The 24,840-nt window shown below is 42.4% G+C and overlaps 1 protein-coding gene across 1 annotated transcript in view; it reads right to left on the bottom strand.

Annotated features, from left to right (window-relative positions):
• Positions 1-24,840, bottom strand: part of MERTK (MER proto-oncogene, tyrosine kinase) — a 99,258-nt gene that overhangs the window by 29,136 nt on the left and 45,282 nt on the right. Inside the window, exons 5-8 of the mRNA XM_025868190.2 lie at positions 15,972-16,058; positions 12,086-12,201; positions 6,753-6,936; positions 4,298-4,449 (exon numbers count right to left, since the gene is read on the bottom strand). Coding sequence (XP_025723975.1) covers positions 4,298-4,449; positions 6,753-6,936; positions 12,086-12,201; positions 15,972-16,058 — 539 coding nt within the window. The remainder of the gene's footprint in view (positions 1-4,297; positions 4,450-6,752; positions 6,937-12,085; positions 12,202-15,971; positions 16,059-24,840) is intronic.

Here is a 24,840-nt window from a genome sequence, read left to right as displayed (position 1 = left end):
ACAAGCAGTGTCCATCAGGACTCAGAAATAACCTCAGACAAGGGATGAAAGGGCTTTAAAATTTTTTGGCTTTTCTATTCCCTTGGATTGCGTGCCAAGGAGATTTGTCACGGATTTTTTTTTTATTTTATTAATTAAGTGAACAAAATAGTAAGTAACAATTTTTTGGTATAATCAGGCAATATCTTTTTTTAGAAATAGAATATTTTATTTATGGCAAACCCAGTTTTGATTATGAGTTTGTTGGCATTCTCTATTTAATGGGGGGGATCCTCAAGTAGAGCAACTCCATGGTCCAAACCCACAAAGGCACGGAGCCCAGCAGTGAGTCTGGCTGGCTGCTGAGAAATAACATGTCTACCTCACAGTTTACTACCTAACAGCAGTAGGTAGTCATGTCATCTATGTCGTCAGTCATGCACTTTAGTAGAAAGTGTAGAAGATGTCATGCCTGACGAGGGCCATTGGGCCTACTTCCAGCTTCGTGTTTTTCCATCTGCTGGGACTCAAATATAATACATCATTTGTGAGAATTATCTCAAAAGTAGAGGACATGCATGACTGTGAAAGGATTAAATCCCTAGAAGAAGAGAAATCCTAAATCAAAATTATCCTTTTGGAAATAAACATCACAGTAGTTGATAATATCTAGTCACTTCGGGCCTGTCACTCACTATGAAAACCCAGAGAAGGAACTTAGAAATTTCCACCTCCCGTTCTTTCAGTGCATTAACAGTGGTGATCATCGTGGTTGCTGCTGTCATCATTCTGAATCTCGAAGTACGGGAATGATGCCAGACCCTGCTTACAGGTAATATGTTTTGGAAATGCATAAAGAATTGGCCCCTTTTTAGGCGTGGACCTATACCAAATGCTGAAGTAGTGATTAGAAAGATATATGATAAATATTTTAGTAGCAGTGTAACAATTTTCTCTAAGAATATCCTTAAATGATAGTTTTAAAATGATCCCTGTTTTTATTTATTTTATTTTTTTTTGAGAGAGAGAGAGTGCATGCATGGGTGCTCGAGTGTGAATGGGGAGGGGAGGGGAGGAGCAGAGGGAGAGAGAACCTCAAGCAGGCTCCACACTCAGCACGAAGGCCAACACGGGGCTCGATCTCATGACCCTGAGATCATGACCTGAGCGGAAATCAAGAGTCGGACGCTTAACAGACTAAGTCACCCGGACACCCCCAAAATGATCCCTGTTTTTAAAAAGTGGATGTAATTTATCCATAGTCTATTGATGCCAAATATGTGTGACCATATCCATATCCCCAAATATTTATTTTAATTTCGATTTTGAAATCTGACAAAGAAATCCATTTAAAATCAGACATGGGTAGGAGCCACCCCTGTGAGGATTATCTCTTTCACTGTCAGGGTGCAGAGTGCACAAGGGGTGGCCATTTCCCTGGCATGAGGTGGTCGGGTCCTGGGGCACACGCTGTGGGCTAACTGCATGTTTCTCATTCCGTGAGCTTTCATCTCTACCGACAGAGGCTCGTCGCCTTGAGGACTTAAAATATAAGAGCCTTTTCAGGTAATAATCAGATTTATAATATGACATCTGATCACAACTTTATCTACACAGAAAACATGTGGGTCATGTCTGTTGCAGAAAGTAATAGCATATCTTTGGAGACATGGTTTCTTTTTATTCTTGTGACGCACTAGAGTTGGTCAGAGCGACTGCAGTGGTATTTGTTTCTAGTTTTGTTGTTGTTGTTGTTTTTTTTAAGATTTCATTTATTTATTTGACAGAGAGAAACACAGTGAGAGAGGGAACACAAGTAGGGGTGAGTGGGAGAGGGAGAAGCAGGCTTCCCGCTCAGCAGGGAGCCCGATGCGGGGCTCGATCCCAGGACCCTGGGACCATGACCTGAGCCGAAGGCAGATGCTTAACGACTGAACCACCCAGGCGCCCTGTATTTGTTTCTAGTTATCCAAAGACTTTAATATCTCCCAACTCTGCAAGAATGTAATTCATAACTGTAATTAAGAATAAGGCCCACCATGGGCGTCAGCACTTGCTCCTGACTTTTGGATTTTGAGCTTGGATTTGGAATGCAAGGGATGTAAAGAAAAAGGGAACCAAAAGAGGTCAATATCTTCATGAAGATATAGTAAGTGTGTGTACAGTAAATATCAGGGGTTTCTTAGTCTGAAAGTGACATAACAGGTGGGGATAATGAAGGTATAAACAATAACCCACCCAAAGATCACTTCTAAGAAAGTTCTGAAATTGCATACAAAAAAACCACCCTTGTTAGAGTAACCCCTGGGAATATCTCCAAAAATATCCAATTCCCTTCCCTTGCATAAAGAAGATATACCTTTAGCGAGAGTTTTCTAAAAATGGAAATGAAAGGACAATTTTGAGAGATGAAGTTGTGTCTAACTCTTGCCCTCCTAAAATGAGGGGAATTCAGGAGACAGAGGTGATTTCAAACTTCACTTCGGGCAGAGGTTTTAGGATGCTCTCGGGGTTGGCTTTTCTTCAGTGTTTTTCTTTTCCTCCAGTGGCGGCCCATGAGATCGAAGCTAAGCTGCCTCAGAGAACGTTATCCTAAGGAAAGGGAGCCACTGAGTCTTTCGTTGTCACCAGACCAGCATGATGCACCAAGCATAGCATGAGTACAATGCAAATGATGTTCTCACTGGGATGATCCAGCATCTCCAAGGAGGTTAACGGCTGGAAAGGTCACAGCCCTGACTGTGGCAGTATTGTTCTCGCCGCACAGGGGGTCGTTCTGAACAAAGGGCAACAAGCATGCGCAGCGCAGCGGGGTGCGGGTGGCATTTAGGGCATGAGGCTCTCTGCTGCGTCATCCACGAGGCTTTCCTCACTCTCGCCCTTCAGCACGTCCCAGCTCCAGAGGTCCCCTCCAAACAAACAGCTTTCACCCACGCCAGAAGGAGAGGTCAAAAGGATGACCTGCAGCTCTTTAAACAAAACTGGGGTTTTTTTTTTTTTTTAGCCCTCTCAAGTGTCTGCTGACAGTTACTATCTTCTGCCAACCAGAGAAAAATAAAATCCTACTGAACCAAAATACAATGATTGGACCTTCAGGGACTGTTCAGGGACTGTTCACAATTTAGCATTGTGAAAGGGGCTTGTCTCTGAGAGAGGCATTTAATTCCCCTGATTCAGCCAGTGTGGAAATATGGTTAATCAAATAAGCACCCTGCACAGAGGCCTTAGGACCAAAGACCAAGAAACGAGAGGCTTCTCTCGTAGCTGCGACACTCCTGAGCAGGCGTTTGACTTTTACAAACAACATCCTGTTATCACTCTGAGGCACAAAAAGTCGTGGACTTCAAGCCCTCTTCTTTTTCCTCTATTCCGTCACCTACTGCTTCCAAGAATCTGATAGGTAAACTGAGTCAGGAAAAGAAGAAGAATAAATCCCAACTGTCCTTTGGGAAAAGAGCAGTTTCGGTAAAAGCTGGATGACGTGAGGTTGCAAATGACTGAAACAAAGCCTGGACATCATCCGTGGGGGCAGCTGTTGACTCTGTCCCTCTCTCCTGCCAAGCAGCCGTACTACTTTCACGAGACGCCCCACACAAATGCTATGAGGACGCTGAAACCTGATCTGTCTCCAGGGCCAGGATAATCAGGCAAAAGTCAGCTTTGCATGATGGTGGTAAAGGGACGGTCCTGATGATGGAGTCAGTGCATCTGCCTTTCCAAGGATGCTCTCTGTCACAAACAAGTCAGTGGCACCTCAATTCTCTTCCTTTCCCAAGTGGGAAGGAGACCAGTCTGGGAGCTGCCTACCCACCCATATGCAGGCATCATCCCTACTTCCGTGGAACTGCATTAAGACAACCTGTTGCTGACTTAACCCTGTCCTCTGGAGTCTGGTTACCCCTTGCCATTCTCTATGAGGCTGGAGTTCTTCCCTGACAATCTTCTTCAGAAAAGTGTCCTCTGGAATTTCCAAGAGGCTGTGAATGGCTGGACTGCTAAGCCATACAGCTTCTTGACCTTCTGCTTTAGTTATCGCAGTAGTTCTCAACTATCTTCCTACAAGAGCCCAAGTTCCCAGAAGGCACGAATCAGGTGATAACAGAGATGGGTCCTACACATATTTACTGAATACATAAATGAATGGATGAGTGAGTGAGCGAGAAAAGCCCCAGGGATTCCCTGGATTTTGTAACTATTCAGTGACAGATTTCTCAATCAGTAACTCCTGGTCTTCTCACAACAAAACGAAAGCTTGTACAACAGTATTAAATGAGCAAACCAAAGGAGACAAGCAAACTCCTTCAGAGGTCAGACTTACGGAAGTGTCTGTACTCTGCCACACGTGGGATATCCGGTAGCCCAGCAGTTCCCCAGCCTGCCGCTTAATTGGAGGCTTGATCCATCTGACGTCCACCTTATGACTAGATTCATTCAGAAACACACTGACGTTCGAAGGTGCTACTGAGGGGGCTACAAAAGAAAGAAGAAAGAAAGATGAAGAACCACAGAGAAAAGTACACAGAGGTACTTTCTCTTCTCAGTTTCTGAATGTTCTACGGAAAGCATTCAACTGGGACTGGGGTTAATAGGAGATTTTCACCCTCTTTTCAATTAAGGAGCACTGAAATGCTACATGAGGTTTATTATTTTTCAAATATTTATTTATTTACTTTAGAAAGAGAGAGAGCACTTGAGAGCAAGTGGGGAGAAGGGCAGAGGGAGAGAGACAATCCTAAAGCAGACTCAGCGCTGAGCGTGGAGCCCAACTAGAGGCTGGATCCCAGGACCCTGAGATCATGACCTGAGCTGAAACCAACAGTCAGCCGCTTAACCAACTGCGCTACCAGGCACCCCTGAAATACGACGTGAGCTTTTAAAAAGTAAGCACTTTCCAAACTAAAATCACAAAGACAAGGAAAGGCAGGGAAGCAGGTGGGTGGTGCTCATGGACTCCTCCTGGGGAAGCAAAGCAGACACAACTTGAACAGGGTTCTCCAATAGTAACCTGTGGGGTGGAAGGTCAACCAGACTGACTGGAGATCAAGTCTGTGTCATGTGAGATGTACACGGCAGGGAACACTGCAGAGCTTAGAAGGGAGCCACCATTTTAAAGTCCAAAGGCAGGCTCCTGGTGGTCTGAGCTGAGCTAATCAGTCAAAAGATTTTAAGAATGTATATATGCGTATTATATGTAAGACATCTCATTACTGAAGATCAGAGGATCAAATGGTAATGCCTGGATGTCAAAATGTAAAATTTAACTCTGGTTTTCACTCTCTGGTTTATAGTAAGTTCTGCTTAAGTCACATACTCACTTATGTCAAAAATGTCTGTTATCTCTCACAAGGGTACAAGGATAAAAGTTATAGCACTTTGAAAAAAATGTATGTATGTATTATATATATGTACAGAATAATTTGGGAAACAGGTCAAGGTCATTACTAGATTACTTTTTGGGAGCAAGAAACTTGACAATATCTATTAAAACTGAAAATAATATGGGGGCTCAGTTGGTTAGGTGTCTGACTCTTGGTTTCCGCTCAGGTCATGATGTCAGGGTCGTGAGATCAAGTCCCACGTCAGGCTCCATGCTCAGTGCAGAGTCTGCTTGTGATTCTCTCCCTCTCCCTCTGCCTCTCCCCCTGCCTGCACTCTCTCTCTCTCTCTCAAATAAATAAATCTTAAAAATAAAACTGAAAATAATATGCTCTTTGACCAAGTATTTTATTTCTAGGAATTTAATCTAAAAAATTCTCCTTAGGTAGTATTACATTTACTGAAACATAATAATGATAAAAAGGAATAAATGTAATGCTCAGTCAATAATTATGATGTAATGAATTTCGATATATTTTCCGATGGAATACTTACTACCCAGCCACTGAAAAGAATTAGGTAGATCATGTGTACTGATATGAAAAAAATATCTTAAGGAGGGGAAAAAATCAAATTGCAAAAAGGTATGTAATAACAATCCATTTTAGAAATAAAAAATATTTTATTTCTATATACACATATAGAAAGAATAAAAACAATTGCAATAATACATACCAAACGATTGCCTACAGTTGTATTTAGAGGAGATTAAGTTATATATTTCCGAAATGCCTAAAAAGAAAACAAAAGGGTACTCTAACCTTCATTTCTGCTTAGGAAACGTCACACAGCTAAAGCTGTGTTATGAACTGAGCCATACGGTTTCGAATCGGTTGTAGAATTTATGGATAAACATGGCCAACTCAACATGTCTTTATGTCTGCTCCTCCTGAAACCCCTCTATGATGACAGGAAGGAATTTAAAACAGTATCAACTCATAAGGTACAGCAGAGTCAACAGTGGAAAAGAAATGTCAACATATACTCGAAAGCTGAAAAGGAGATGCAGAAGGTATAATTAATTCAGCAAGCCTGTTCTCTCCAAAGGACGTGGAGAGGCTCAGAAGCTGTGGACCCACGTACTGAAACTGGAAGAGTGAAAGTTTGACCCGGAAGTAGCTAGTCCTCCAGATCCCTCCAACCTATTCCCACACACCTGCCAGGTACTCCCTCCAAATCCCCCTAGAGACGGGATGCTGCTTTAGTCTCCGAATTGAGAAGCCTTTGGACTTGGGGCACTGCCATTTCCCCATTTTCAATGGCTACCACAATAAAATTCTCCTCTAGAGACAAAGATCAAACAAAGCAAAGTTTAAACTCTCAATCAGGCCACCGGGAAGGATTTGTTTAATCACATGCCATCAGGGGCCATATTTATCCTGAACTCCAGGAATTACCTCCTTCACTTGTGCTGGCCAGAATCCAAGGGCTCATTGCAGACCAGCCAATTTCATTCGCGCAGGACACACCAATGCTGTAATTAGCCAGCGCTTGCAGCTGCTCAATTTGATACAGATGTGGTGAAGCAGAGGTGTTAAAAATCATGACCGAGCCATTACTCAGCGGATCAACTTCCTTGACCTAAGTGAGGAGTAGAAATGTGGACCAGGCATTAGTAAGGTGGTGGGAATGCCAGACACGGAGCACTCGTCCGTTCAGTGCACGTGGCCCTTCCTCTCCACTGAGGGGAAGTAGCGGCTTCCTTTCGGGCCACACACTAATTTCCCCACCAGCATTACTGTGTGTTACTCATGCTACTGGAGCAGCCCCCGAGGACCTGAGCAAAATGCCTAAAATAAGCATTCTCACTGTGGCAGGTAACAGAGCAAGTGATGATCTTTATCATATTCTAATGATGGTAATTTTATAGTATAATATGAAATAAGAAGTAGCCCTTCCTTTCTCAGAACCACCTCGATTCTTGATTTCTTCTTTCAGCTGTTTCACAGAATATGCTCCAAAGACAACCGACATCCTACGTGGAGGCAAAACCTAAATAATATTTACTATCTGGCCCTTTACAGAGAACATTTCCCAAATCCTACTGATGGATGGGATACGGGATTTCTGTTTTTATTCTGCATTTCTCCTCATTATGCAAGTTGATGAACTCTGCTCCCGCCTCGAGGTCAATTTTAGCATGTCCTTTTCTTTTTTTTTAACCCCTACTCCCACCCCAATATAAATTCAAGTCCAAAAGCATATATGCAGAGAATGTACATTTTCTGACATTATTTGGCGGGAAGATATAGGGAAGAGTCATTTGTACTTCACCCAACAAACTTTTCTCCAAGTCTCATTAAAACACCTCGGCTCTTTCCTCTGAGTTCTTTCTCTTCATCTTTCCCTCCGTAGGCTCTACCAGTCTCTCCACCTCCCTCTCCAGATGTCCCCTGTACACACAAGCAAAAATCTAGACCTAGGCCAAACTTCTACCTTTTCCCCTTAAGCATACCTCCTGTCTGGGAATGGGAATAAAGGAGAATGTTTTTTTTTCCCCCCACTATCTGTTTTTTCAAAATTTCTACAATATGTAGTACTTATAAAATCAGAAAAGAGAAAATGATATCGAATAAAACACAAGTAACCAAAACTAATTAGGGAAACAAATCTTAAACCCTGTACATATTCCTAATAATAATGGGCTTGCAGTCATGGGGTGTGGATACACAATGCTGTGATTCCAGGATATACGTGTTGAAATTTAGGCCATGGGGCCACAAATAACATTTTGGAATTCCAAATCCCCTAGTGGATACCATGAGGGTGGCGTTGGGGCCAAGTCTCACCTCTGACTCAGACCCGCAGACTCCACTGGGTGACAAAAGTACCAGTTGGCCTGAGGAACCACCAGAGAAGAAACAAAGAGTTACGTGCTTATCTTGGTGGTGGCTATTGGCAGAACTTACTTTTTGTTTCTCCACTTTAGAGTATGCACCTACTTCCTGGTGACCAACCCCTGAAACTAAGGTGGAGGAAACCCTTGGCTTTCCACCCCTGCCCCATTTCCGGAACAATGCGTGGAGCATTTCCAAGCACAGGGACACGCTTTGAGAACACACTGCTGGAAGCAGACAGGGTTTCCATAACAGTCCTTCTCAGTGGGTCCTAGGGGAAAAGAGGGCATGAAATAGCAAGAAGTACGTGGGAGAGTTAAAAATAGAAATGGAGTATGCAGCCCAAAAATGGGTGAAGAAAGGAACTAACATCAGGACCAAAGGAAGTGAGAGGGTGTGTCCTGCTAGTGCGTGGATCTGAATCTTGTCCAAAACATTCATTTGTTACCAAGTCAGAGTTTAAAATTGTAACGGGCTGGGGACATGCTACAAAACTATGCTTGGTTCCTTCAGAAGTGGGAATATACTGTTAATGTGCAGAATATAAAAGTCTAACTTCTAGAGCCAGTCCTGACTAATCCTGCTAGGACCAGTCAGAGAAAACAGGAGAGCCAGTTATATTTGAATTTCAGATAAACAACAAATAATTACACGTACAGGTATGTCACAACATTACTCCTACAATTTAACTTGTAAAATAACTGTATTCTTACGGGTGAAAGGAGGCTGAGCTAGCTGGTGGGGCAAAGACAGAATAACCATGTCTGGCACCACAGGATCCGAGGTGGGCAAGGAAGGCCTGCAATTTGATAGTCACTGGATGATTTTTCACTCATGCTATGGCTGCCCAAAGCAGAGGCGAAAAGAGAGAAAGCAGATGACGCTTACGTGTGATCATCTTCCACCTTCAGGGGTGACCTGATGTTTTCAGACCTTCCTACCACCCTACTCTACCTCATTTCCACCCTGAGAGCTACTCTCTCAAGGTGGGGGCAGAACTCGTCCTCAAAGTCTCGCTGAAGGCAACCATACTCATGTGGGCAGGAGCCTCATGTCTTCTTGGACTCTTCATACAGCTCAGCAGCAGTTTTAAAAAGGGCTGGTCCATGCTTCAGTTATATCTATATAGATCTATATATCTATATATAGATGGGATTGATGGGAGAAACAGACAATTCAAAAATAATAGTTGAGACACTAATCCCCCACTTTCAATAACAGATAAAACCACTCAGCAGAAGATCAACAAGGAAACAGAAGTGAATAAGACTATAAACTAACTAGATCTACCAGACATATAAAACATTCTACCCAACCACAGGCGGATAATACCTTCCCCTCAAGTACACAAGGAACATTCTCCAGAGAAGAACAAATGCTAGGCCATAAAACAAACCGTAATAAATTTAAAAGACTGAAAATCATATTAAGTATATCCTCCAAACACAATGGAATAACATTAGAAATAAGCAAAGGAAGAAAACTTGAGAAATTCATAAGTATGTGAAAATTAAACAACACACTCTTGAATAACCAATAAAAAAAAAAAAGAAATCACAAGGAAAATAACCAAAAAACTTGAGATGAATGGGAAAAAAGCCCCCAAATACCAAAACCTATGTGATACAGCTAACACAGTGCTTAGAGGGAAATGTATAGTATAAAAGCTTATATTAAAGAAGAAATATCAAATAAATTACCTAGCCTTCTACCTTAAGAAAATAAAAAAAAAAAAAAAAAAAAAAGAGCAAACTAACCCAAAGCAAACAGAAGAAAGGAAGGGAAGACTCAAGTTATTAAAATTAGGAATGAAAGAGGGGACATTACTACCAACCTCAAAGAAAAAAAAAGCTTATAATGGAATATTATAAGCAATGGTATACCAACAATTAGATAACCCAGAGGAAATGGACACATTCCTAGAAACACACAAACTACCAAAACTGACTCAAAAAGAAATAGAAAATCTAAGGAGATGTATACCAAGTAAAAAGGTTGAGGTAGTATTCAAAAAACTCTCTGCAAAGAAAAGCTCAGGACCAGACAGCTTCACTGGTGATTTCTATCAAATATTTAAAGAATTAACATCAATCTTCCACAAACTCTTCCAAGAGATATCAGTTGAGGGAACACCTCCCAACTGATTCTATAAGGCCAGTATCACCCTGATACCACAACAGGAAAAAGCTAACACAAGAAAACTACAGACCAATAGCTTATATGAGTATTCACATGATTAGACAATGGTGATGGTTGCACACCTCTGTGAACGTACCAAAAAGCATTACACACTTTATTTTTAAAAGTTTATTTATTTAAGTAATCTCTACACCCAACGTGGGGCTCAAACTCACGACCCCAAGATCAAGAGTTGCATGCTCTTCCGACTGAACCAGCCAGATGCCCCAACACTATATACACTTTAAATGGGTGAGTATTATGGTCTGTGAAATATATCTCAGAAAAAGCTGCCCAAAAAAGAGGATATCCCTGGTGAGGACTTTGTAGACACAATAAGAATTCCTAACACTTAACAGCCCTTAGGAGGTTTACAAATAAAGTTGGGCAAGAATTAAGCAAAGCTAGAGTTGGTGGGGTGAGGGTGGAGGCTATTTTGGGGATAATAGGATGTTTTCACTTTCCAGAGAAGGAACAGCTGTTAGACAAGAGTGGGAAGCAATAAAAACAGAGAAACTAATTCTGTTTGGTATTAAAAACATCTGGTTGTCAACATATAAAATTCTTTAGAAGTCACTGCTTCAAGTTGAGCTGGCATGAATGGCAGGTGTCAGGTTAACATGTTTTCAGCTAGTAAGACCGGACATTTGTGAAACTAAGAATAATTTCTGACCCCACAGTATGACAACATACAGGGCAGAATGCATTCATGTTTCCAGTGGATAATCCACACATGTTCAACTACCTGCTCCCACAAGCAATGTCTCTTCTGAGACACGGATGAGCAGATGGTTCTGAGCACTGCTTTTGGCATCAGAACTTTCTGGGTTTGCCACTTTATGGGCTCTGTGAGCACTCTGAGCCTGCAGTGCTGGTGTGGGTTTGGTTTTTTTTTTTTTCTAAAGATTTTATTTATTTATTTGACAGAGAGACAGAGAGCACAAGCAGGCAGAGCAGGCAGAGGGAGAGGGAGAAGCAGGCTCCCCACAGAGCAGGGAGCCCGACGCGGGGCTCGATCCCAGGACCCTGGGATCATGACCTGAGCTGAAGGCAGCCGCTTAACCGACTGAGCCACCCAGACGCCCCTCTGGTGTGGGTTTTAAGTAAGAGTGTGAGCTACACTTTCCATTTTAATGAAATTAACACTCAAAGCAGAGCCTACATCATGGCAAGGTACCATTTTAGGAGGGCTAGCCTGTATTTCTTACAGCATTATTTCATACCAATTTCGGGTAGTGGTTAAAAAAGGGGAAAGACTTTGCAAGGCCTCTAATGCCCAGGTTGTCCTGGGAGCCAGGGGCCAAGGTGCTACATTTGACAGCAAAAATGACCCATCTCCTGCTTGCCTGTCCTTTATGGCCACTAGCCCAGGAGGAGCCAGGTTGAGGAGTACTTGGCTTCCCAAACTCCTGATCACAAGCCAGTCCTAATTTAGGGATGTGTTTTTATATCTTAAAAATTAATTCTCCCTGGTCTCATGATGTTCTATCCTGGAAACCTGTTTCCTTTCTGGTTGGGCCCTGGACCATGAGCAGAAAGGAAGCAGCATCCTGGGGCAGAACACCATAAAATGGGGCATACGCGGCGGACACTGAGCGGAGAAGAGGTCAATGGACTTCTGAACAGAGGTGTTGAAGGCCCCGGCAGCCATCCTCAGGAGGAAGAAAAATCAGGTAGACCCTCAGAGCACTTCTCTCTTCATCTTGCTGGTTTACCTGAACGCTGCAATTCCGGAACGGGGAGTATCCATCAAAACCCGGGACCCAGGAGATCAGCAGGCTGTGTGCGGTGCTGTTGTAGACACTGACTTCAGTTGGTGGGGAGGGAATTGCTACATAAAAACAAAGACACACATACAAACACAGTTATAAACCACAGGTGGCCACAGCTACCAAACAAACGCAGTATCAAGCCTGTTTCTGTTTCTTAAGATTAGGAAAATTCGACCCAAGTTTTAAAAAGAAGCCACATTATGCCGAGACTAAGCATATTAGCTTATAGACAGGTCTCCGGTGATAGGATGGTTCTGCCTGGGCCAGAGGAGTGGAGCACAGACCTGCTTTCCTGCCCACTGAAGTAAGTGAGGCCTTAGCTGGAAAAGGATGGAGAGACGTCTATTTCCTTCACTGAGCTCATGGTCACTACCCTACTGCATGCAGGCACGTTGCTGGGTGCCGCTCTGCGTGGGAACAAAGAGCCATGGCCCTACTCTTGTGCAGTTCTTGGTTTGAGGAGGGGAGACCCACATTACCTGACGATGACAGAGCCCCATGCCGGGAAGAGAAGGGTACTATGGGGGCATGAGTGTGGGTGCGTGGTGGAGCGGGGAGAAGCTTTCCAGGCCAAGGAAACAGGTGAGAGTCAGTTCAAGCAAAAGAGCCAACTGCATCTGCTGGGAGCGGAGGCAGGTAATACCATAAGGTGTGCAATGACCCTGGCCACGTGTGGGACATGGCTAGGTATCTTAATTCGAATCTAAGAAGGATCTGAAGTTTGGGGATCTTACTTTACGCTAATTTTAATTTTCTTTTTTTTTTAAGATTTTATTTATTTATTTGACAGAGAGAGACACAGCAAGAGAGGGAACACAGGCAGGGGGAGTGGGAGAGGGAGAAGCAGGCTTCCCGCCGAGCAGGGAGCCCGATGCGGGGCTTGATCCCAGGACCCTGGGATCACGACCTGAGCCGAAGGTAGACGCTTACCGACTGAGCCACGGAGGCATCCTGCTAATTTTAATTCTTAATTAATAGTCACAATCACATTTCTAAGCAGAAATGATGACTGTTGTTTTTGCGTGCTTCCTATGGCCAGCACGTTATGGACTTCGCTTTGTTTAATCATCGCGGGACGATCCTCATTTATGGATGAGGATACTGAGGATCAGAGAAGGTAAAAATTTGCCGAAGATCACAGAGCTCGTAAGCAGTAGAACAGGGCCCTGAACTCAGGTCTGTCTGAGCCTGGAGCTCGTGTCCCTCAGTAGGACACTGGAGGCTGGTTGCAGGAGGCAGCAAGCACGTTAGCGTGAGCACCAGCAGGGACTGGGGAGTCTGGTTCCTACCTGTCTGGCTGTGTGGCCCCGGCCACAGTTAAATGCCCTTTCTAAACTCTGTTCCTTCTTCTATTAGTGGGGATGGTAGTAGCACTGCTCCATGGGGCTGAGGGGAAGATTAAAAAGGTAACACAAGGAAGAGGGTTGGGGGAGGTGTGCTGGGGGAGGTGAAGCAATGACAGGGTGGGCAGAAGATTGGGGGAAGGAGAGCTGGGACCGTGAGAACTGCGTGAGGTACCATATTCAGGAGTTTCTGTTTACTAGTAGACGCACAGCTTGGTGAGTGGGAAAGAATCAGCATTTTGTTCGACTCACTTCCCTAAATAGATCACTTGTAGAATTGTCCTAAAATGTCTGCCTTTCCAGATCATAATCTGGCCACATATATTATAGTTAATAAGAGATTAGAAGAAGGGAGTCTTGGTTGCGTTGACATAGACGTTTAAATAAATGAAATGAAAACCAAAAACATAAGTTTCCGAAAGAGGACTGATTTAAAAAAAAAAAAAGCTAAGTTCTGTGTGAAGCATACAATTTTAAAAAGTGTCTCTCATTTTATAAATAAATTTTAAGGTGTTTACACTTTATGAAAATAGTCTTTATAAATTTACGCCTACTCATGAATTCCTGAAATTCCCAACATTTCTTTTGAAAATTGTAATAATGAGACTCATAATGAGGAAGTTATACACTTCCTCTGGGAGTAAGTTTCAGTTTGCTCTTTTTTTCTTCCAGTGAACTTTTGGGAAATGCCCCCTCATCACCTTCCTCTAGTTGATTTGCTGAAATGAAACATCAGCACCTTTTTATTTTTTTTTTAAAGATTTTATTTATTTATTTGACAGAGAGAGAGAGACAGCAAGAGAGGGAACACAAGCAGGGGGAGTGGGAGAGGGAGAAGCAGGCTTCCCGCCGAGCAGGGAGCCCGATGCGGGGCTCGATCCCGGGACCCCGGGATCGTGACCTGAGCTGAAGGCAGACGCTTAACGACTAAGCCACCCAGGCGCCCCACATCAGCACCTTTTTAATTTTTTATTTTATTTATTTACTTTTTTAAAAGTTGGCTCCATGCCCAGTGTGGAGCCCAATGTGAGGCTTGAACTCACAACCCTGAGATCAAAACCTGAGCTAAGATCCAGTTAGACGCTTAACCGACTGAACCACCCAGGCACCCCCATCAGCACCTTTTTAAAATATGACTTCTTTATAATATTGAGTCCCCTGCTGTATCTTACCTAACTTTTAACTCATTATTAAATACATTCTGCTTTTACCTTGTGCTGTATCCATAAGATTAAGACCAAAAGGAATATGGAATCAATATTTGCTTCTTGATACTTAAATTAAGAACAAATAGGGTGCCTGGGTGGCTCAGTTAGTTAAGCATCTGCCTTCGGCTCAGGTCATGATCTTGGGGTCCTGGGATGGCGCCCTGAGTTGGGCTCCCTGCTCAGCAGGGAGTCTGCTTCTCCCGCTCCCTCTGCCCACCACCCCACACTCATGCTTTCTCTCACTCTCTCAAATAAATAAATAAATAAAATATTTAAAAAAAAGAATAAATACTAAACCATAAAATTTGTTGAGTTTCTCTGAAATAAGGTAAGAAAGATGATTTGAAAAGGGATAAAATGACAGTATATTTACTTTCACATTTCAGGTTTAACTAACTTCGATCCCACAAAGGGAGGAGTAGGAGGCAGACGACTGGATTGGAATGTCTCCACTAGCATGGGGACCTCCAAAGACAAGTCTTCCATTACGTTATAACCCAGCTCAGAGGCGACAAGGAGATTAGGAGGCAAAGGCACAGGAGCTCTGGGCTCTCCCCTTCCTTCTCTCCTCTCGGAGTCGGGGGCGGGGGGAGGGGGGGACTCGCTTCAGCCCCAGCTGCCTGGGAAGGACAGAGCCCATTCCTTCAATCGATGCCCTAAGCCGCACCCACCCCTGGGGACTCTTCAACTGGTAATGGGACCCAGTTCAAGGTGGGAGAGGGAAAAGTGAAAACAGGAGCTAAGAAGACCGAGGGTAGACATCTCAGCCTATTTTCTCAGAATAAGCAGAACTAAACGAGTTAATGTTTATCAAAGACTTACGCATCAGGCACCGTTTTGAGTGTTGTTTTTTTTTTAAGATTTTATTCATTTATTTGACAGAGAGAGACACAGCGAGAAAGGGAACACAAGCAGGGGGAGTGGGAGAGGGAGAAGCAGGCTTCCTGCTGAGCAGGGAGCCCGATGCGGGGCTCGATCCCAGGACCCTGGGATCATGACCTGAGCCGAAGGCAGCCGCTTAACAACTGAGCCACCCAGGCGCCCCCGTTTCGAGTGTTTTTACTGGCATTATCTCATGTGAGCCTCAAAATTATGTAGATTCTGTAATTATCCCTATTTTATACTGAAGCCACAGAGGTTAAGTGACTTGTCCAAGGTCACAAAGAAAGTCAGTGGGGAAGACAGGGCTCAAACCCAGGCAGCTGGCTGCAGAGCTCATGCCGTGTCCCCTGATCAGCTCCTAGAACATGCTCAAGGGACTCGGCCCTGGTTGCTTACCTTTGATGTTGATCTGCACACCCTTGGACACGGTCAGCCCTTTGTCATTGTGGGCCTCACAACTGAAGACTGCTGTCTCGGTCAGACCTGGAAATGGAAGGGGACTCGTGAGACCAGGCTCAGAGAGACAGGCTGCAGTTCACCAGAATCCTACGGTTGTCTTAGCATTCTTTCACTTTTTGGTTCATTGCTTCAAGCCATAAATGCAAAGTTAATTTTAAAACTATGCTGGTGGCTGAAAAACAAACTTGGGATTAAACCCTAGCTACCAGGAGCAAGTCAACCGTGGGCCTAAGACACAGCTGTTCTTCATTTAAGTGCTTAATTTTTCCCGGATGGTGAGATGTTAGGTAACAAAAGCAGTAATATTTAGACTTAAATTTCTGCAAGAGGGTAGAGGAATCGCTGGCCCCGATATCAAGAAGACTGCTTTCTGAGGTTCATCTGGACAATCCCCTGCTGCTTAGCCACACAGTGCATACTACCTCACACGCTAGTGACCTTTCAGGATACCAGACATAGCAGGATAAAAGTCACAGTGCTTAAAAATCTCAAATGACCTGTTGTAATGAATCCTGTTTTAATAGTAAAAATTAGTCAGTTCATAAAGAATTATTACATAAGCACAAGATATTATTATTACTTGAAGAGAAGACGCTAGTGCTGAATGAAGAAAAATTCTATCATTTCAGGGGTTTGAAGACATCTTAGAAATGAAAAAAACTAGTTGATTTATTAATTTTAAATAGAAAGGAGGAGAGGTAATCCAGATACTGGTTTCTAATACTATTTGCCAATAAAAGGAACCAGAACTCCTTAGAGAAATGGCTGATTCTCAGATTGGAGCAGGAAACAGATAAGATGAGCACAAACGCCATGCAACACACACACACACACACACACACGCATGCACACGCGCGCGCCCGCACGCGTACACACACACAGTGATAGGGGAATGACAGAGACATAGAAGCCAACTGAAACAACTCCTCCTAATAGCCAAAGCTGGAACGGTTTACATGAAAATAAATGAAGTAGCAATGAATTGTAACCCAAAGTATAAAATAAATATTCACAAGCCTATACTGATATAAATACATGATTAAATAATGGGGAGGAACAAACAAGTCTCCCAAGCAGGAGAGTTCCAAATAATTTATGTGGATTCTCAGCCCTCAAGGGGGAGGACCGTAACTTCCAACCCCTTAAACGTGGGCTGCACATACTGACTTCCTTCCAAAGAGGACAGTATGAAAAGGAAATCAAAGCAAAACTTTATTTTTTTTAAACTTCAGAGTGGAGAAAACGATAAACACCACCTTGGCCACATGACCAAGGTCAACACCACTAAGTCACGTTGACAGAATGTATCCTTGATATGATGTAATGAAAATGGCACTTCCCCTCTGCAGTCTTCCTCCCAAAAACATACAACCCAAGTCTAATCAGGAGGAAAATATCAGACAGTCCAAACTGTGAGACATTTTACAAGAAACCTGACCAGTACTCCTCAAAACCGTTAATAAGTTTAATAACTTTAATTAACCGTTAATAACTTTAATAAGACCATTAAAAACAAGGAAAGTTTGAGAAATTGCTACAACCAAGAGGAGCCTAAGGAGACAAGACAACTAAATCCTGGATGAAATCATTGAACCATACAAGGGTATTAGGTAAAAACTAAGGAAATCTGAATAAAGTATAGGCTTGAGTTAATAATAATGTCCATTGGTTCATTAATTATAACAAATACATCGCACTAATGTAAGATGTTAATAATGGGAGAACGTGCGAGTGGGGTTTATGGGAAAACTCTGTATGATCTCCATGATTTCTAAAATCTAAAACTATTCTAAAATTTTAAAAACAGGTGTTTTTGTTTTGTTTTGTTTTTGTTTTTTTAAAAGCACAGCCATATATACTATATATCTGGTAGAATCTGGAAACTTCTCTGTCTCTGGCACACAAAGGTGTCCTCTGGCACAGAGTTCACATCATGAACTAGAGAAAGAAAAAATTCTTGAAAACAGACCTCCATTTGCTTCTTGCCTGAAAACCTTACTTTGTTATCTTCTATCCTTTTACTTGCATAGGCAATTCTCCACCTGCTAATTTTAAAATTCAAAGTTTGTCACTAACAGTAATTAGAAATTTGAAAAATCAAGGAGGAACAAGATGCTGAGGGAAGGCCAGCCCCCACCTGATCCCTTTTATGTTGGCTCTTTTCTTAAGGGTTAAAAATGCACAGAAAAATCAGTGCTGGTGGGGTTTTGTTCTTTTTCATCCAGATGGAAGTTAGTCCAGGCGCCTGAGTTCTGCTCACTAGACACGGCCTCTCAAGAAAAAAACGAACCTGTGTATCTCTGTCCTACAATTCTTTGGTGACTTTTTACTTCTCTAAAAGAATGTTCTGGCAGAATAGGACAGATACTTCAGGTATTTTCATTTTCTGAGGTGAGGAGTATCTCCCTCAGACTGGAGGAAAATCCCAATCAAATGGCTTAGATTCTCTTGACACTTCCAAGAGCTAAGAAACTAAAATTTCAGGTAGGAGCCATCATGTCACATTTTTGGTCACTCCCTTTTGAGTGGCAGATGGAACTGCTAATAGTTTGTGTGATGGTTTACAAATATATTTCACTGAAGAAGAATATTTATCTCAAACCCATTAGCCACATCTGTAAAGGGATATCCTTGAATACCCTGCCTCAGGGGTCATTATATCTTCTGCTTGTATTCCTCCCAAATAACTTTGAAAAATATATGGAGCCTCTCATACATTTTGAGGTTTGCATCTTAAATTTTTTATAACTTAAACAGCTACAAAGAATACAATTTCAGGTACTCTGACATTTTAAAGCAAAATTCCTTTAAAGGCACCTACGTAGCCTAACCATGACCAGGATGGGAGACCCAGCAACACCCATTGAAACAATTTTCTCCCAGGAGCCAGAAGTTTTCTATCATGGCTTTCTACTTCCCCTGCAGAATTTTATCCAAATGGCATAAGTATGTGGGTTTGGAAGTCATGACTAATCACCCTACAACACTTTTGGCAATGAAAATACACATATACATTGAAATTGGAAAAAAAAATTCTTCTAGATTGATTATCCTCACAACTATTATTAGGGCACAACTCATCAAGACAATATATATAATTTTTTTTTTAAGCCTGCTCCATGTGGAGCCCAATGTGGGGCATGACCCTGAGATTGAGACCTAAGCCAAGATCAAGAGTTGGACGCTTAACCAAATGAGCCACTCAGGTGCCCTGACAATGTATATAATTCTTAAACATAAACATTAAAATTTTACTGGAAGGGCAACTTCTTCACTGAACAAAATTTGGAATTTTCTATGTAGTGATCTGGAAATTTCTTAACCTTGAGTCAATGCACTATAGCAGCTACTCTCAAAGTGTGGTCTAGAGACTCCTGGGCATCCCAGAAGCCCTTTTAGGAGCCCTAATGATGAAAATTACTTCTGTCATAATAATAATAACACTAATAATAATGATAAGATGTTATTTATCCTTTCCACTTTCATTCTCTCAGGAACATGTGACGGAATATTCCAGAAGAATTTTCCAGAGGCTGTATGTTGTGTGATGATGTCATTAGTTCTATCAGGTAACGGGGTATGTGCTTATGTATTTTTATGCTCTAAAAGTTTTGCTTTAGTTTCTAATTCAGGACTTATCAACAGATAGAACTCACAGAAACAAAACCTCTTTGGTTCTCAATAATTAAGTCTGTAAAGGGATCTTGAGACCAAAGCATTTGAGAACTGATGCCCTGTAGTGACTCCAGATAAGTCAGGGAGAGGTCTTTCTTCTTTTGCAAAGTGAGGGAGAGATTTGGACTTTAGGCACTTTGTCAGGCATTTACTTTACAAAAGAAGAGGGACACATCCCAGATGAGGATCAAGACCTCATCCCTCTAAGCCACCGCCTGGCACCCACGCTGCCGACCATCATGTCACAGTCCCGCCTGTGATGCTTTGGTTTTCATGCTGAAGAATCACCTCTAACCTTCCAGGTCATAAGCTCTCAAATGAGACGCCCATTTCACCAGGCTCCATGAATGCACACAACTTTGCTTATATTTAGAAAAATTGGCTCAATAAGAAAATACAGAGAGTTGCTATGCAATTTATATTTTTTATATAGTCGAGCTAAACACAGTTATTTGACTTCAGTGACTCTTGGTCAAAACTCTTGGGAAACACTTGAGTACAAGATACAGATCACATTCCAAGCTGGCCAGGAGCGGAAAAAAACGAGGCTGGATTCATTTCCTGAGGTCCGTTGACCAGCTAGAGATCCCTAAGTAAGACAACTGGGGCCCACTGTTCTTCAGAGCTGCGAGGTTTATCAATGCTGAAAGTGAAACTGCGTACCAGGAACACGAAGTTAGGTTAAGTGGGAAGTCGCTTTTCCTTTCTGTGTTTCTTTTCAAAGTGCACACAAAGTCAGGAAAACAATCTCTAGCACATTCTCTGGCACAAGACATCCACATTAGTATAGAATTGCCCAGAAGTAGCTAAACCACCTATTACAGCAGTTCCTCCATGCGCTGAGGTGGTTAATGCCCACAGGCCAAAGAGACGCCAATAGCGAGAAGTGGAAACTGGTTCAAACCAAAGTTAACTTTCTCCCAAAGTAGGTGGGCCAAAACTTAAAGACAAAATACAGTCTTCTTTGCTTAATGTATTCAGTTATACATACTTCCTTTGTTTAATGGCACTAGCTTCCCAGCTAGAGACTCATATAGGAGCCTGGGTTGGGTATAGCAATTAGTGTACGCTGGGAAAGACTGTTGCCTCTCACCTTCCTCTTCTCTGCCTGGGTGAACAATCACCAGCCTGGAATAGACCTTGAAGTTTTATAGCCTGAGCCCTTGTGGCTTTCCAGGGGAAAAAAAATCATCCACCCCCTTAAGTCCACACCCTACGACCCACTCTCTCCCGAGTGACCACGGCACTGGAGCCTCCTGTCTTTCTGAGCCCTGTCTTCCTCCAGTGGGAACCCCCCCCCTTACACTGTCACATCTTACCTAACTCCTGATGTTCATGCCCCTCTTGCTTGGTCTGCTGGTTTAAAAAAAGACAGCCTCTGACACAAGGTCTGAAAGATATTTTAAAGAACATTCAGAAACAGGATGTTCCCTTGAGGGAAGGACAATCAGAATTGCTAGGAAAGCAACTTCTAAGAGCACCAGTTGGGCCAATTTGTTGAGTTCTGGGTAAGCAACCCCTTCATTTTTTTTCCCCCCTTAGAGCAAAAGAGGCAAAGCAATGGAAGCACATTCTGCATAAAGGAAGTTGCTTATTAACTTGGGACACACTCTCTGCCCTGAATTCATTCACTCAGTACATATTTACTGAGTACTTACTAGGTGTCAGACATTTTCCCAGGCACTTGGGGTATATCCATGAATAAAAGAGATCCCCGCCCCTACAGAGCTCACATTCTTACAGAGGGAAGTGGGTGAGAAAGAATAACCTTGATAAATAAGTAAGCTTCATGCTCTATCAGAAGGTGATAAATGCAATGGAAAAATACAAAAGGATCAGAGAGGGCCGGGGGTGGGTGGGAAAGTGGGCTGTGATTTCAAATATTCAGGTCAGAGGCTCAGAGAGATGTCCTCCAAGGAATGACTCTGAGTGAGGGAATAGGCTAATGTTGGGGGGAGTGGGGGTTCTGGGATGGGAAACCCGGAGCTTTGAGCAGAAGACTGACATGATCTAACTTGTGTTTTATCAGGATCGTTGCAGGGGCCACATGGGGACTAAACCTTAAGCAAGTAGGTCCCTTACTAGCTCCAAACTTTTTCCTGATCTGAAAATGGGTATTAAAAATGCCTAACTATATCACAGCTTACTATGAAGTTCAAAGTCAGTCTTTAGAGAAAGCACTGTGAAAATGATGAACTGATACATCAATTCTAGTTATTGTTACTGTTGTTATTACAATGAATATTATTAACTCTGTCCAACTAACTAAAACATAAAGTTAGCTTAGATATTTTCTAAATGTGGATTTAAAAATAAATGAGTATTTAAAAAAAATAAAAACCAGGGGTGCCTGGGCGGCTCAGTCGGTTAAGTGTGAGACTCTTGAGTTTGGCTCAGGCCATGATCTCAGGGCCCTGGGATCGAGCCCCACATCGGGTTCTGCACTCAGCACAGAGCCTGCTTAAGAATCTCTCTCTCCCTCGTCCTCTGCTCCTACCCCTGCTTTCACATGCATGTACGCACATGCATACACACTCACACTCTCTCGCTCAAATAAACAAAATCTTTAAAAAATAAAAACCAGAAAGATCAGCATAGGTCCACCACTCTTGATAGAAAGGTAGCTCAAAATTGACAATGAGATAGTAACTATTGCATATAAAAATAAGACAAAAATTTTAGAAGTAACATTTGAGTTATTCCTGCAGGATGCTCCTGTACCAAGGGCCTTACACTCATTATTTCACTGAATCCTCACAAATGTTCTATGAGGTAGACACGGTTATTATCCCTCTTTTACACAAGGAAGTTGAGTAACTTGCCTAGGGGACACACGATAGTGAAGTAGTATTAGTGTATATGTCATAGCTAGGGATCCCAACCACTAACCTACAATGTGTTTCACCATTCAATACCATATAGCAAAACCTTTTGCAGTTCCGTTCTTTATTTTCGGATTTGGTTTTGCCCAAGACAAAGTACTTTTTAAAAACAAAACTCTGGGACGCCTGGGTGGCTCAGTTGGTTAAGCATCTGCCTTCGGCTGGGGTCATGATCCCAGGGTGACTAGGATCGGGTCCCGCATCGGGCTCCTTGCTCAGTGGGGAGCCTGCTTCTCCCTCTGCCTGCCGCTCCCCCTGCTTGTGCTCTCTCTCTCCGACAAATAAATAAAATCTTTAAAAAATAAAACCAAAACTTTGTGGGGCGTATTGTGGCTCAGTCTGTTGAGTCTCCCCGACTCTTGATTTTGGCTCGGGTCATGATCTCGGGGTGGTGGGATCGGGCTCCATGTTGGGCTCTGTGCTCAGCATGGAGTCTGCTTGTCCCTCTCCCTCCACTCCTCCCTCAGCTTATGCTCTCTCTCTCTCTCTCTCTCTCTCTCTCAAATAAATAAATAAATAAATAAATAAATAAATAAATAAAATCTTAAAAAATAAAAACAAAATTTTGTTTTGGAATAATTTTCAATTTACAAGAAATTACAGAAATAGTACAGAGTTCTTGTACACCCTTCACCAGCTTCCCTTAATGATAAGATCCTACATAATTACAGTATAATGACCAAACAAGGAAAGTGATGTCAGTATAATACTATTAACTCAAATACAGACCATATTCAGATTTTTGCCAAATTTGTTCCGTTTTATTTTTTGGGGTGTGTGTGGGGGGGTGGTGTATAGCTCTATGAAATTTTATTTCAGGTAAGATCTGTACTACTTCAGCACCAAAAAAAGAAAAAAGAAAAAAAAGCTCCCTCATATTTTAGGAACATCCTACCCAACCTAACCCCTGATTAATCATCATAACTTTGTCATTTTAAGAATGTTATATAAATGGAATCACACAGCATGTAACCTTTGAGATTGGTTTTGTTGACTCAGAATAATGCCCTTTAGACAAAGTACTGCTTTGCTCATGTCTCTTAAAGACAGCTTTTACGTCACAGAAGGACAAAACACCCAACTGGTATCAAGAGAAAAAAAGCATATGGCCTTCATGTCTATAAACATGCTTGCTCAATGCAAGTGTCAACCATCAGGACTCTTTAAACCACTTCCCTACTTAGCACTTTCTTGGTAGAATCGATCTCAGAAAAGTTAACTTCAGGGTTAATTTCAAGACAGGATGGCCTCTCCCTGCAACGGCTCCCAGGTTTGCATCCGTAGGTAAAGCATAAACCCAGCCCCTGGCATTTCCAGTCAGAATGGCACCTAGTTCCTCAACCGTGAACTTCTGAGGTAGGCTCAGGTATCACTAACGCATCCTCAAAATTAAACACAGATGTAAATAAGAATAATGTTTTATGGTTCTTTTACAATACTACCAAATTCGGGTGCTTGGGAGTAGTCCACAGATAGCTGACTTGATCTAACTTGGTGTGTCAGAAGCTTGCACTGTTGGCCCTTTCTCCATGGACTTCCTTAAGCCCTCTATCTACAAAATGGGTGTAAAAAAACTGCTCTGTTAATTTCATAGAACTGGTGTTATTTATATTTCTCTAAATGAGAAGAGATAAGGAGTTTAAATGCAAAAGCAATTATGCAAATACAAGTTACTTCGCTCTCACTATGTTCCTTTGTCCCAGTGAAGGGACCTCTGACTCAGGACCTGTTTATAATTCATTTGTTTGTTCAGTAGTTCTTTCATTCATTCACACAGTTCTGATGGCCAGGCACTGTGCTGGGTGACAGGGCTAAGGTAATTAATAACTAATATGTAATAATCACACTGATCAATAATTCAGGGTGGGGAGAGAGTAGATGGTTGTGCTTTCATGGGGTGGGGAAGTACAAGCGTTATGGAAGAGGTACCATGGATACACAGACAAGGGCAGGGTGTCCCAAAAGGTTTTCAGAAAAGAAATACATACGGGTACAAAGATGTCCACGTAAGTAACAACGACCACCAAAATAAAACCACCTACATGCTCATCAACAAGGGGGTGGTTAAATATATTATGGTCCATTCATGCAATGGGGCGATTATCATAAACAATGAGAGGCCCACGACTACCTATATGGGAAGATCTACATGTCTTGGCCATCTATGTGTATATATACATATGTGAGTATATTTAAAGGAGAAGGGCCTCGAAGGAAGTGAACCAGTGGCTTGCATTGTGTGTCATCAC

Source organism: Callorhinus ursinus, unplaced genomic scaffold, assembly GCF_003265705.2.
Source record: "Callorhinus ursinus isolate GAN/ISIS: 27379988/994484 unplaced genomic scaffold, GSC_fseal_2.0 scaffold10, whole genome shotgun sequence".
Taxonomy (NCBI): Eukaryota; Metazoa; Chordata; class Mammalia; order Carnivora; family Otariidae; genus Callorhinus; species Callorhinus ursinus.
The sequence above is the reverse complement of the archived record's forward strand: the minus strand, read 5'-3'. Positions and strand labels throughout refer to the sequence as shown.